Source organism: Corvus moneduloides, chromosome 1 (assembly GCF_009650955.1).
Source record: "Corvus moneduloides isolate bCorMon1 chromosome 1, bCorMon1.pri, whole genome shotgun sequence".
NCBI lineage: Eukaryota > Metazoa > Chordata > Aves > Passeriformes > Corvidae > Corvus > Corvus moneduloides.
Genome location: NC_045476.1, coordinates 89,924,754 through 89,938,590, shown reverse-complemented (window position 1 = coordinate 89,938,590; position 13,837 = coordinate 89,924,754). Strand labels below are relative to the sequence as shown.

The 13,837-nt window shown below is 38.3% G+C and overlaps 1 protein-coding gene across 6 annotated transcripts in view; it reads right to left on the bottom strand.

Moving 5' to 3' along the window:
- Positions 1-13,837, bottom strand: part of SEMA5A (semaphorin 5A) — a 318,391-nt gene that overhangs the window by 22,061 nt on the left and 282,493 nt on the right. For all 6 annotated transcript variants that reach the window (XM_032118104.1, XM_032118127.1, XM_032118114.1 and 3 more), the window contains one exon: positions 4,331-4,549. In XM_032118104.1, coding sequence (XP_031973995.1) covers positions 4,331-4,549 — 219 coding nt within the window. The remainder of the gene's footprint in view (positions 1-4,330; positions 4,550-13,837) is intronic.

The following is a 13,837-nucleotide window of genomic DNA, read 5'->3' as shown; positions in this document are numbered from 1 at the left end:
AGATTCCTGTAATTTTTGTAGATTTTCAGAATTAAACAACACTTCTCTTCATCATCTATTTCTCTTCATAATGTAAATATCTTGCAAGCCACCAAGGATAACAAAACCCTGATATGACTGATATTAGATTACTTTCTTTTATTATTGACTGCATTTTAGTAACTCAAAGAAAACATAAATGTCAGTGAGTATTCAGAGATCCTTTCCATAGTTATTGAGGCTGTTCGGTTCAATTCTTGCCAGCTCAATGCTATTCACATCTCTGAGACATAAAAAAAAGAGCTGAGGCACAGGTTCAAGGCATAATTTGCTAGTGCAAGACAATAGTTCAAATTCTCCTGCCCCTCAAAGTAGCTTAGCCAGATGGAAACTGAGTACTGAGAACATGCCTTTGCCCTACACTGCCTCACAAACTCTTCTTGCAGCTTATTTGGGAGAGTGATAGTTAGTTGAAGGCAAAATTTTATGGGGGATCATTCTAAAACTTGAACAATACAGATAAATCATCTTCCAGGACCTGGATACAATTTCTGGCAATTTTCTGGCACTGTTCAATTTACTATTATATATTCAGCCTTCAAATACTATGAACAAAAGGCTCAGTGACTGCTACCAATCTGCACATTGGTGGACCATTTACTACTGCAGAAAAAAAATTCAGTTTCTCTCTCTCCTGGAGGCTTAAAAAAGGCTTAATAGAACTCACTGAAGGCAGGGTCCAGATAACTTCAGTAATTTTTTAAAGTTCTGGGATCCTGCATTTAACCATCAATTTCTGTTTATTAATATATTAATAAGTATACTTAAGATGCTGCAAGTGTTGCAAGACACTTAACCAGACAAGACAGCCTTGTACACTTTCTCCTTGTGTTAGTCCTTCAGAGCATCCTTGGCATCTTCCAGGATGACACTGAGCCCAGATTAATTCATTGAGAAGCATAAAGTCCTGCTGACTTTCAGCATGACTTAAATACTGCTCAGTATATTTCTCTATGACTCCCCTTTCTCAGCAGTTTACATCATGAGGGGTTGATCCTGCCTGCAATAAGCAGAAGAGGAAGCAAAGCAGAACCTGAGGTTGCAGTAGCAGGAAGGGTTCTTTATGGCTGCCATTGCACCTCTTCCTGCTAACCAGAATATTTCTGGAAGTGTAATGACTGGGCTGGACTGTAATTAAAGGGTTCTGTGCCAGAAGGGAGCAGGTAAAGCTTTCCTTACCCTGGGAGAACTCAGGAAAATCTTAGAGACCATCAAATTCTTTGTTTTAATTCTAGTACTATGGAAAACACTTTCAGGTCAAGGTCAGAACAAAATCCCCCCACACTCCTTAGCCTTTCTGTCTCTTTCATTAAAAATTAAGAGAATTTAAATTTATTGGTATTCTTCTCCAGTAAGAATTTATTTCCCTCCTACAAGTTTATAATCAGGTCTAATTTATGGATAAGCCTTATTCTGCAACAATATTTTACTCTCCCTTGTCTTAAAAAAAAAAAAAAAAAAAAAAAAATCAATTACATCTAGTGCTTGCAAAGTTTTCCCTTCAGATTTATCTGAGATCTGATTTAGTCTCCTGTGTTTTTTTCTTAATTACTGGCAAACAGTAGTTCTGTAGCTGAGGAACTTTGTGATTCCTTGTTGCAGGCTATGATACATCTAAATACTTTATTCATGCACTAAATCTCTATTCAAATTTGCTTTGCACTAAAAAGAAAAATGAAACTTGTCCCTAAATAAAATTATTAGATAGATTAGGTCACTGCTTGGGCTTCAGAAAGGCCCACCACACTTTATATCAACTGATCTTTTAAAATATTTTCAAATTCAAAGCACAGTTTCAACTTCTGCCTTACAACTTCATGTTTTTTAGTCTGGGGTATTGTCTATGTCATAAAAAACTAGGGCCTCTACAACAAACTTATAAGCATGTTTTACTGGTTAAAACAATTTCTTTCAAAAAACGTAACAGTGAATAGCTACAGAGCTTAATAAAAATACCGCTTCTGAAAACCTTTGACTTATTTTAACTTCAAAAAAATCCAGCAAATTCAAGATAGCATTTAATTTGAAAATGAACAGCAAGGGATGAACAACAAATCCAGCCCTGTTTTATGGATACTCTGTGCCCATTTGATGAATGTATTTCAGTTACTACAGCATGGTGGTACAATCAGATATCTCAGAGCTTGTGAGCAGAGCTGTTACCTTATACCACATCACAGATGCTTCAAGGGAAGCTGAAGGCAGTGTCCTATGGAGACATTCCCTTTGCAAGGGAAGCAGGAGCCAATGAGGAGTTGCTATGTTCTTGCTTGCTTCACCTACTGCACCCATCCCCAGGGAGGCTTGCACACATTAGTACAATGGTCTTCTAGATCTTTGACTTAACTAATTACTGCCAAACTACTTGAATAGGGCAGTTACATGAAACAGAATCGTTATAATTTTATTATCCTGGGAAAAGCAAGGTGTTATGATTGCAGTCCGGGAACTAATGAATCAGATCATGCACTAGGGCTGTGCACACAAGGAGAAGATTTGGACCACGATTTTATAATTCTCTGAAAAATGTTGGTTCTTTGCTAGTTCCCTGCCACCTCTCTCCAATAGTGCTTAACGTAGAAAATATGGACACCCTGCCCTGGCCATGCCTCTGTGCTCAGAAAGAAGCATCGTCTCTTCCCTTCATCTCCTCAGATGTTCACACTCCCAGATAGAGAAGCTACACAGTGAACAACTGAGGCTACTTTCCTCCTTGGATACAGCAAGAAAATTTCACCAGAAAGCACTGGCTGGTTGTGCCCAAGTGCCTCTTTCAGAACTTCAGTGGCTTAATGGGCATTTCCCCAGACTGAAACAGGGATCCTCAATAGAAATTCCCCATGGATCTGCCCTACCAGCAGGAGAGCTGGGGGCTTGAGTGCCTCAGGGCATTCAAGTTGTCAGACAATTCTATTGCTCCTGTTAGCAATAAAACTGCAGAGAAATTTGCTTTCAGTGAACAGCCAGAATGCTTAGAGAGCTGCTGGGTTTGCAGGCTGTGTGCCAAAACACATTGCTTAGGTTCAATTCAAGATGGAAACATGCTTTTCAAGAAGCTGTGTCCTCCCAAGAGGGAAGTGTTGTGTTCTGCACAGATCTTCTGCTTAAATTCAGATGCAAAGAATGGACAGTGACTGTTAGAGGGCTTAAAAAGCTTAGGGAAAACACTGCAAAAAGATTGGACAAAATACTCATATTATAAAAACCAACGTATCCATGATTTAGGGAATACAGTTTTAATTTGAAACCATATATGTGTATGTTAATACACGTGTATGCTTGACAATAGTGATACACATACATAGTATGTATATTGCCTTAGTAATTCTTCAGGTCCACACTTGAAGAAATGACAAAAGCTTCAAGTCTTCAACAAGAAAATATGCAGCACTGCTATACATAATTAAAACAATTAAGGATGTATGACAGCTTATTTCTAAATTTACTTGCTGCTGCTGGAAAGAACTGAGTCTTTCAGTCTTCCTTCCTTCTTCCTCTCTATTGCTTCTTACCTTGAATTCTCTCTTCCTAAACCAATAGAACCTTCTTTTCTTCATGTGTTCTTCTATATCCTTCCCCTTTCTTTTCCCACAAAGCCTCTGCAAAGCTCAAAAGCCCTCCAGTTGGAATGTCTGTTTTATGAAGGGTGAGATGTGACTGAAACCGAGGGGTTTTTTTCCCGCTATGCTGGATACACAACAATGATTTTTAATCCAAAGTAGTTTCTTGAAAATATATATTCTACTTGTAATCCCTTTCATAGAATCATAAAACAACTTTAAATTAAGGAGAAACTGAAGATTCCAAGAACAATCTTAATGGACTACTTGAATTACCATTTCATTTGGTGATCAGTAGTGAACATTATTTGCTGGCAACTCTACACTTAAAAGCTAACACAGACTTAATGCCAGCAACCACTGTGATGAAAGTGATATTTTGAGTTTAAATGAAGACTAGGCCAGATTTCTCATGTCTTGCCAGAATTCTTATGTCTTTTTTTTCCTGTAAGTTTACATACTAAAATTATATTTTTACAGTCAGTCTCACAAGTGAAAAAGGACATAGCTATTAATAGGGTTGATGATAAATTTATTGACTTCACATGGGAATATTACCAAACCCACTTATATTATAAAGGTAAATTTGAGCTGTAATTGATTTCAGAACCAAAACAAACCCAAAACTCACCAACTAAAACAGAAAAAGAACCCCATATCAAATATTGCAAGATATAATCTTGAGGATGAGCTCTTTTATTTTCACTTCTTCCATTTCATTTGAAACTTACCTGGGCAAGGCAAAATGTTGCATTCCTGGTACTCTAAAGATGGGCCAAGGCAAGGAAGTCCCCCATACTTGGGCTCAGGATTGCTGCAGACCCGTTTGCGATTCCGGATACCTCTGCTGCAGTCACGACTGCACTGAGACCACGGAGACCAGGGTGACCAGGCACCATTGATGGTATGAGCAGAGTATCGTCCAGAACGCAAGAAATCCCCTGACAGTCCTAATAAAATAAGGATCAAAAAGGTCATATTGAATGAAAACAGTATCTCACCCCAAAATAAGATTTTCCTCTTCAAATTTACTCCTAGGCTTCTAATAATAAGTAATATGAACAGAAGGATCCTGTCCTTTAGCCTCACAATCCAAACCCTAGTTTCATCTCAAGAATCTCTTCTATAATAGAAACTTCATAATCATTTGCACAGAACTACAGCAAAGAGTTGGATCCAACACTTTAGTTAAAACTTTATGGTTGCATTAACTGAACTAGACAATTTACTCCATCTAATAATGGTAAAAATTATCCCTCTCTTGCACGGGAATTACCATCAGAGAATCTCCAAATATATTACATAGATATTGTTGCCTCTGTTTTACAGGAAGAAGGTAACAAAGAAGACAGGATTGAGCTTCCCATGACCACTCATCGAGCCAGCTGCCCTGTTCCTCCTGCAGGGCTCTGCCCACTTGACCCACCCAGCCTGCCTCTACTGCTGCTGGCTCTGCACAGAGGCTCAGGGTATCCAGTGCACTGCACCTATCCTAGCCATTAGATAGTCCACTAATAATTCCACAAAGTCTAGCAAAACTGCCCTTTTGTAAAGAGCAATGTTTTGCCACTTTAAAAACCAGTTTATTTTCCACCGAGTTGAAGTGCTCTAAACCACATATGAGCTATGGAAATCAGCCTTTTGGACACATGCACACACACACCCCACAGATTATTCCTTTTTAAAATAAACATCTGGCAAGTGGAAAATGTATTTTCTAAGTAAGTTTAGGACAGAGAAAATGCATTAGATTAAACAGCAATGGATGATGTCTGCTGTTTATCAGTGAGAAGGGACACACAGATCTTGTTCACAACACACAGACAATAGACCTGGATACAGCCCTGGGTGAAGTTCTAATAACCTGCAGTTCATGAGTATCTCTGTTGCTTTTGGGCTTGGTCCTGCATGGGAAAAGACTCCCTCCACTGTACTAAGCACAACACTGGAATCACTCTTGAGCTGTAGCCTTACCTCTAAGCATCACTAAGTATCTCCACCAACACTACAGGGATTTCCTACTGCTGCCAAAGCAGTTCACCTTTCCCATTGAAAACTCTATGATCAATGGAACAATAATTGCTGTTTTTATTAGAGGTCCTTATTTAAGTAGCTGTGATGAGAGAAGGTCCTGTGAATGGCACTTCAGCCAGCAGAGGATGTGGCTGGCTCTCTGTGATAGAGCTTCAGTATTGCCAGCATAAGTACAGATGAACTGTACCATTAACAGTGGAGAAATGCAGGGTATTGTTTGCAGCTCTAACTACAGCATCTCTGTTCTTAAAAAATTGTTTTGTGCCCTGCCCACAGCCATAGGCACTGTAGGAGTATGGAATGGAGATAAAGAAACAGAAGAACAATGCCATGAAAACAGACAGAAATAATACCATGAAGAGTCTGCCCAAGAGTCGTCCTGGAATGAACAAGATCAGTATTCTGCATAACCATGATGGAGGAGCCTCTTATTCGCAGTGTCCACCCTATTTTTACCTGTGGTTATGGCATTAGTAACACTGCTTAACTCCTTCCCCAAGAATTACATTCACAATCATCCCAAAGTAGATGAGGGTTTGCATATTTTTATTCAACTCTTGATAACTTGCAATAGTGGAATGATGATGCATTGACACAGAAATACTGGTAATAAGAAACTGCTGAAATTAGTAAGAAAACAGCAGAACTGCAATATAAAAATGACTAAAAATGGATAAAACCTTCCAGGAATTATAGAGGGTAACTATTTCTCTCCTGCTGAGCCAGACTCTATTACACAGATATTAAAAGCAGCATTTCAAAAAACATGACGTACATTCAAATGCAAAAAAGGGAGCAAGTACAGAGAAATAGAATGTGATTTATGAATACAGGTCCACTTTCCTTCTTTTAAGACCCTTTTTTTGCAATTTTGTATCACTCTGGTCATGGAAATGCTCAGCTTATGTACACAATGAGCTGTAAGAGCAAATAGTATATTTTACACCAGAATTCTAAATTAAGTTATTAAATTAAGAGCAATGCAAACAATGAAAAAAGCATTAATCAGACCAGACTGCCATTCATTCTATTCATAAATCACTGCAGGGTGTACCACTTCGTAACCATACTAGGGTATTTTGAAGGTATCTTTGCAGCATACGTGTAGCTTTTTAAGTCCTAAGGAAAATGTGTGACCTTATCTGACATTATGGTATTAGATTTCTTGTGATTTAAATTGGGGACTGGGGAGTGGAATCGTCTAAGCAAAAGCTCTGAGGTAGTTTAGCTCTGAAAGAGAAAAATATTACAAAAAATCTTTTCAGTGTGGAGTTTGGTCTGCAGCAAGTGCTCCCCTGAGTTTTCTTCTTTCCAAAGCATTAAAAAATTTATTATAAGGACCAGTCTTTCCACAGTTTTACAGTAATTAATACAGTGTTCATAAATGGGCTTTTAGGATTTTCTCTTCAGACAGAAACTACGCAGTAAAAAATTAACATTATGCCATTAACAGCATGAAAAGTGACAAGATCAGTTTGCATTCTGGAAATACTGTTCTATAAATTCCTTGAACAACATTATAGACTTCTACAAGGAGGGGACAAGGTGTACAGATGAGGGGAGAACAGTGGATATTACTTATCTCAACTTTAGCATGGGTTTTACCACTGACTCCCATAACTTCCTGCTAGACAAGTCAAAAAAGTATGAGCTAGATAAGTGGACAGTGCAATGCGTTGAAAACTGTCTGAGCAACCAGGCCCAGAGGACAGTGATCAGTCATTAAGAGGCCAGCTGCAGAAAAGTCACAAGATTCAATCCTGCTTAACACCATCATTAATGACCTGGACAAATTTGCCTTGCCTGGGAAGAGTGGCTGATAAACCAAAGGGTCGTGTCACACTTTGACAAGGCAGGGAGAAACCTCATGGAGTTCAACTAGGGAAAATGCAAAGTCTTGAATCTAGAGAGGAACAACCCCATGCAACCACACTTCGAGGCCAATGACCTAGAAAGCAGAGAAAGGTCTTGAGGTCTTGGAGGACAAAAAGCTGAATGTGAGCCAGCAGTGCACCCTTGTGGAAAAGAAGGGGCTTGGGTTACATTGGGAAGAGTTTTTCCAGTATGTCAAGGCAGAATCCTTCCCCTCACCTCAGCACTGGTAGAGAGCCCATCTAGAGTGCTGGCCCCAGTTCTGGGTTCCTGAGTCCTTCAGCTGACAAGTCCTGTTTATTGACTGAGGTGGCAGAGGAGATGAGTGACAATGCAAAATTAATCAAAAGATTGTATTTTAGAATTTGTTCAAGCAAAACTTCTTCAGAAAGTAAGTGTATATACAGAACCAAGTCCTAGCCTTATCACAGTTTACATCAAATTTGATGGGAGAAGGCAAAAATAGAAAAGTATTGCAATCTTTCAGAGCAAGTGGCACAAAACTGAAAACTCCAACTTTTCTCATTAAACTGTGGTTTTCTTGCCACTTCTGTTTGCAGTTTGGGCCACTTTCAGATTGCTCTACACCCACCTCCAGGGACAGAAACCAGATTGTGCCACCCAACAAAACCCCACATTAAGCTGTTTTTCTCAGCTTACTGCACCCAAGATAAAAATATACAGCCAAACCAGGATGCAAGGGCCAATGCCTTTGGCATGGTAGCAGCAAAAGTCGAGTTGCCAAAACACGTCCCCCTTATTTAAAGCCCATCTACAGAAACAGTTGTAAAATCTGCAAGGAGAATGATCGGTCATAGCATCATCAATAAACTAATGAATAGTTTTCCCAAGACAGACAGAACATCTGTAAGTCAAATTCTGATCCGACCTTTATGACAGATTCATCATTCAAATGTTTTAAACTAACTTGTTCTCAGAAAGCCTAGGACTGCCTTAGAGCCCTGTGAACAACTAGAAGCATGAATTCTGCTCGCAGCTTATCAAGGGCTCATTTTCAGTTGTTCAGAAATTGTACTCAAGTAATAAACTGCTGCACACAGAGGCTAGAAAAGGGGATTTAAGTACTTGATCCCAGTACAATTTTAAAAAGGCAGCTGTGCTTCTCTAAGGTGGAAAGTTCCATGGGTAGCAGCAAGTACTGCAAAAACTTCAGTAAAAGCAATCACAGTGATTTTGTGGACAAAATAACCATAGACTTCTAAGATCAGGGAAGAGAGAAGATATGAACTGACATCTAAACAGAAAACTTTTCTCTCATTTCAAATACTTCTGCTTTGTTCAGTATCAGTAAAATTACAGAGAAATTAGTACTGCTTTGCTGGTGATTTACTTACTCCATAATGCAGATATAACTGAAAACAGTTGCCCAAGTAATTTACATAATTCTGATATAAACCAAGATGATTCAATGATTTCTAAGTAAATTTTTAGAACTTTTTGGTTGAATTGAAATAGCTTCATAAATACACAAGAAATTAATCCTGTTTGGAGACATGCTAACATGAAAGTCACCTGCCCTGACTAGCACAGGAGAAAAAATCTGCCTTTGCAAAAGCCTGTGATGAGAGCTTGGTTGGCCTGATTCTGCTTGAAAACTGCAACATACTCAGCCAAGTTGAATTAATTTGCCTTAAAAGTGAGGCTCTATTAAAGCACATAGATTAATAATAATTCCATAGTCTAGCCTGTAGCTAAGTAATACAGCTCTAAGTAAGAGAGAAGTAGCTGTGACACCTGATAAATTATATTACTTGACTGATTTATGACTTATGTCCTCCAGTTCCAACCTAACAAAGAAAATTCAATTATCCAAGCAGTCTAGGTTCATGACTTTAGGAAAAGATGATCTGAAGCCAAAATTCAAGTATCCTGAATCACTTCTAAATGACAGCCTGAAACACTGCTTGAAGTGCAGAGGTAACAAGGATAAGCAAAGATTGTTTCAGCATTGTCACTCTCTGAAGATAGTCTGCAAGTTATTTGACCGTATTATTGAAGCATAAAACTTGCATAAATTCAGGCCTAAATATCCAAAACTTATAAAAACTTTATAAACCTACAAAACACAGTAAAATTGAAATAGTAAAATGTAATGGCAAACACTAATGCAATGCAAAGATGCCCTATTTAAAAAACCCAAAGAGTATGCAGATGGAGGACATCATGTTAGCATGAGAATCTTATTTCTTGTACCTAGCTTTTCTGTGCTTAAGTATTTAACCCCGAAGTTCCACTGAGTTGTACTTTGTCAATCAAACTTGAATTTGTCATCAGATTCAGTTCTAACTTCCAGAATTCATTTTGTTCTTACTCAGAATACCAAATCTTAGCTTCAATACAACAGTGTAAGAGATATCATCTCAACACATACTCCTCCTGACTACAGGACATTCCTGATTATCAGCACATTCTATTCTGTAATGAATTCTGAATGCACTCTAGATTTCCTGTGGGTAACACAAGGAAAGATTTAATCAAACTTTTCACAAGACATCATAACCACTAGAAGAGTAATTCAGACAAAATCACATCCTTCCTTCAAAAAAAACTATTATTTTGAAGTTTGAAATAGAGGAAGCAGCAACAACTAGGAATCTAGGTGCAGATTTCCAGGTGACTGGGATAAAAAAAGAAGCAAACAAAAGACTCTTTAAGACTGAGATGACTAAAATTAGAAGTATTGCCTTTGTTTAATGGCCTTCAGAAGGCATTTTGGAAGCTAACCTGGTCTAACTCTGGCCATGTCAAAGTCAAGTGTCTTGTCTGAGCCCACCATTGCTGTTTGCATTGTACTCCATGCAAAGAAGGCAGTATCTCCAGAGGGTGAATTGTGCCCATTGTATCAGATGCTTATCTTCAATGGATCCCTAGTTCCTCAGGGTGCTAAAGCTCTCTCTGCAGACTACTATGGAGTCTAGACTTTGGTAAGATAAATTCAACCTAGAAAAACCAGGCAACCCCATACCTTCCAAAATATTTATCCCTGGATTAAAAAATTATGTTTTGAATGAAATTATTACTGTTTATATATGAGATAACCTTACAGAGAGCCAGCATGTTTCCTGTAGACGTTTAATATGTTTCATAAGCACCCATGAAAGTCTAGGGTATTGTAATTTCTATATTCTGAGTGCTGGATTGTACAGACAGTGCATTAAGACATACAACAATGTACACAACCTCTTTCAGTTTATTTGATATAGCTGTCTCTTTCCTATCTGAGCACTATGAAAATGCAGAGACAGGGACAAAGATTTATTTTTTTTTCCTCTTAATCAAACTTCAAATCAGAAAAGCATGAACATGGTCTGCAAATGCTACTGCTTACTTGATTGAGATAGAAATCTTACCACACTCAGGAGGCGTCTAGTGGGTTTCTGGCAAGAAGTTCTATCTCTAAGCTCAGAGTGCAAAGAAAGTTTGCTTTGCTAGCATCTGACAGTGAAACATGATTCTGTTTAACACAGCATGACTATAGTTGCACAGTGGGATATTATAGGCAATGAGAAAATTTCTAACAAATGGCTCCTATCTGCAAGGAACAGAGAACTGATCTCTGCAGAACACATCTTTGGTAATGAGGTATGCCAAGCATTCTGTACCAGAATTAATCTTTCTGTAAAAGCCATGCTACAATTCAACATGGAGATAATGAAAAGAATGTTTCACAGCATCCAGGCTCTGGTCAGGTGGAAGGAAGTTAGGATGTTTTCTTGCTATCTAGCCAGAAATGGTGTCTGCCACAATTCATGGTTTCCCATTCTCATGGCTACTCTACATGACTCTTATTCATGTATTTTCTTCCAATGAAACAAAGGAGCAGTAGATTGGTGGTGCGTTGGCCCACATCTAAACCTGGGAGCAGGCAAGTGCTCCTGGATCCTGCAGTTTGGAGGCAGTCAGCAAGTTTCACCTCATCAGCAAATCAAAATTATTCCCCCCTCACCCCTCCCTCAGCAAATGTTCCACTCCATACTGTTCTGACGTCCATAACCAGAAAATGACTAAGCAAACCATCTCAAAATAAAATGTGCTATTTTCACCAGCAGTGTATTGGTTAATGCAGCCACTTGGAGCACCGATTGAGTTTCATCTTTCATTACAGAATAATTAAAGTCTCACTGGCCAAAAAAGAATCAAAGAATGAGTGCAAATTAATGACAAAGCTATAAGGGTACTCACTAAGAAGAACAGACAGATGTATAATAGTTTCTGCCCCGTCAAGTACTCAATAAAAAGTACTTAAATATTCAGTAGTTTTGGGATTAGTCAGCAAAAATCCTTCACCCAGATGAATATTTCTATTACTATGCAACAGGACTGGGGTCATGCACATTGCTCCAATGATGAATTATTTCCAAATGAATCAAAGGAGCAGCTTCAGCAAGATGCAACAAAAAAAAGTACAATGCCAGGAAATTCAGGAGTATTATGTTCAAGTGCAAAGAAAAAAATCTTCAAGCTAATCAGGCAAAGAATGCACCTAAACCATCATCCCCACCCCTGCCACTTGCACACTGAAAAAATGCTTTATTTTAAAAATTGTAGGGTCTGTTACTTCTGCCTACATTCTGTAGGAGTCAGCTTATGCATCCAGCTCCAGGAGATGTCTTATGATCATGACTTCAGAGCTGAGAGAGGTGTCTCCATGCCAAGTTTAATTTTTTTGCAGCAATGTGATCTATAACCCTTGCACTGGTTTGCCTTACTGATCTCCTCTCTTATGTCATGCGTTGGCTTTTGTATACTCCTTTCTTACGTGCTGCCATCTCAGCTGTCAGACCAGATTATACCTAGACTCTCCTGTAGCTCTACTTCTACTTGTTTGTGATAACTTTCCCACATCTGCACTCCCTGGTGGGAAAAATATTCCCTTTCTCATTTAATCTCATGAAATTTTAAAAACATGTCATCAATGCTGAAGTGCTGGCAGAGTGCAAAAAGAGCACCACCACCCTGAATTCTCATTAAGGACGAGAGAGACAGGTCATACACCAATCCTAGCAGAGCAAAGTCTTTGCTCAAAACTAGTTTGAAATTTAGTATGGATGAAAACAGAATAGAAGAAACACTTGTGTCAAGAGCTGCTCCATGTCAATATCTGCCTTGCTATCCAGACCTAAAAAAAATCCCCAACATTTGACACTGTAGATTATCTGAAATGGGAATGACGCAGAGCACAAAACTAAGTCTTATCTGGAGTACCATGGGTTTTGTTTTATTTCACACAGTTCACTACTATATATTTCTTAAAAAAATTACTAACATCCTGCCCCCTCCAAAGAGACACAGATGCCAAGTGAAACAATAAAGGTTTTGTACAGGATGAAGGGCGGGGGCAGGCCGGATGGAAGTTTCTAGCATATCATCACAGAAACCAAATCTACAGCCTCCTCTGCTTCCAAAACCTCAACATGCAAACCCAGTACAGGCAGGAGTTTAACACTGACTTTCACAATAGGTGGTCTGTCTGAAAAATATTGAGAATTAGGAAGTCCAAGGACTTAAAAACTGTCCTCTCTTTGTGGTCTGAGATAAGCCAAATGCCTTGAGTAACACAATTTTTTTTTCAGCTAACCTGGATCTTGTGAAGATACAAAAGACTATGCAAATGGAAAACGGGCCTATAAATACTAAAATATAATAACCAGAAATCAGTACTTTTTTAGATTGTATGACTAAAATATAATTAAAAAGATACACTGATATACAATTAAAACTGGATAATCAATGAAATGCCTCAATAAAATTACAATGAGTGCCGGAATTTCTCCTAGTTTTGATTTTTTTATACATATACAAAACTATGTATTACTGATAGGAAAATAAGAGTATTCTGAAACAAAATAATTCCAATTTAAAGCCATCTAAAGCTGAAAAGATTTTGAAGGAGTTTGGTTTTCGATCTCAGAAATAAACAGAACTTTAAATTACTAGCAAAAGCACAACATAAACTTTTATAACAGAAATTACCCAGTACATAAGCTCCTTATTTATTTAAACACCTGCATGAATCTTACGGTTGTTACTTTCAAATTACTGAGCAAAAGTTCTTAGAATATTCCATACTCTAGCAAGATGTTCCGGAAATATGTTAATGTTCCACAAATTCACCCCTAGTAAAAGCTTGGGGGAGTATAAGGAGGTAACAGAAACTTCCAAGAATAGGATTATTGTAAAGAGTATTAAAATAACCTGGCAAATCTCATAACTGGTGGTGAAAGACACTTGCTTAGTCTGAATCATGACTCTACATCCAGAAGAAATACAGGCTGGGTTCCCTACTGGGATCACTATGCCCTCCTTTTCAT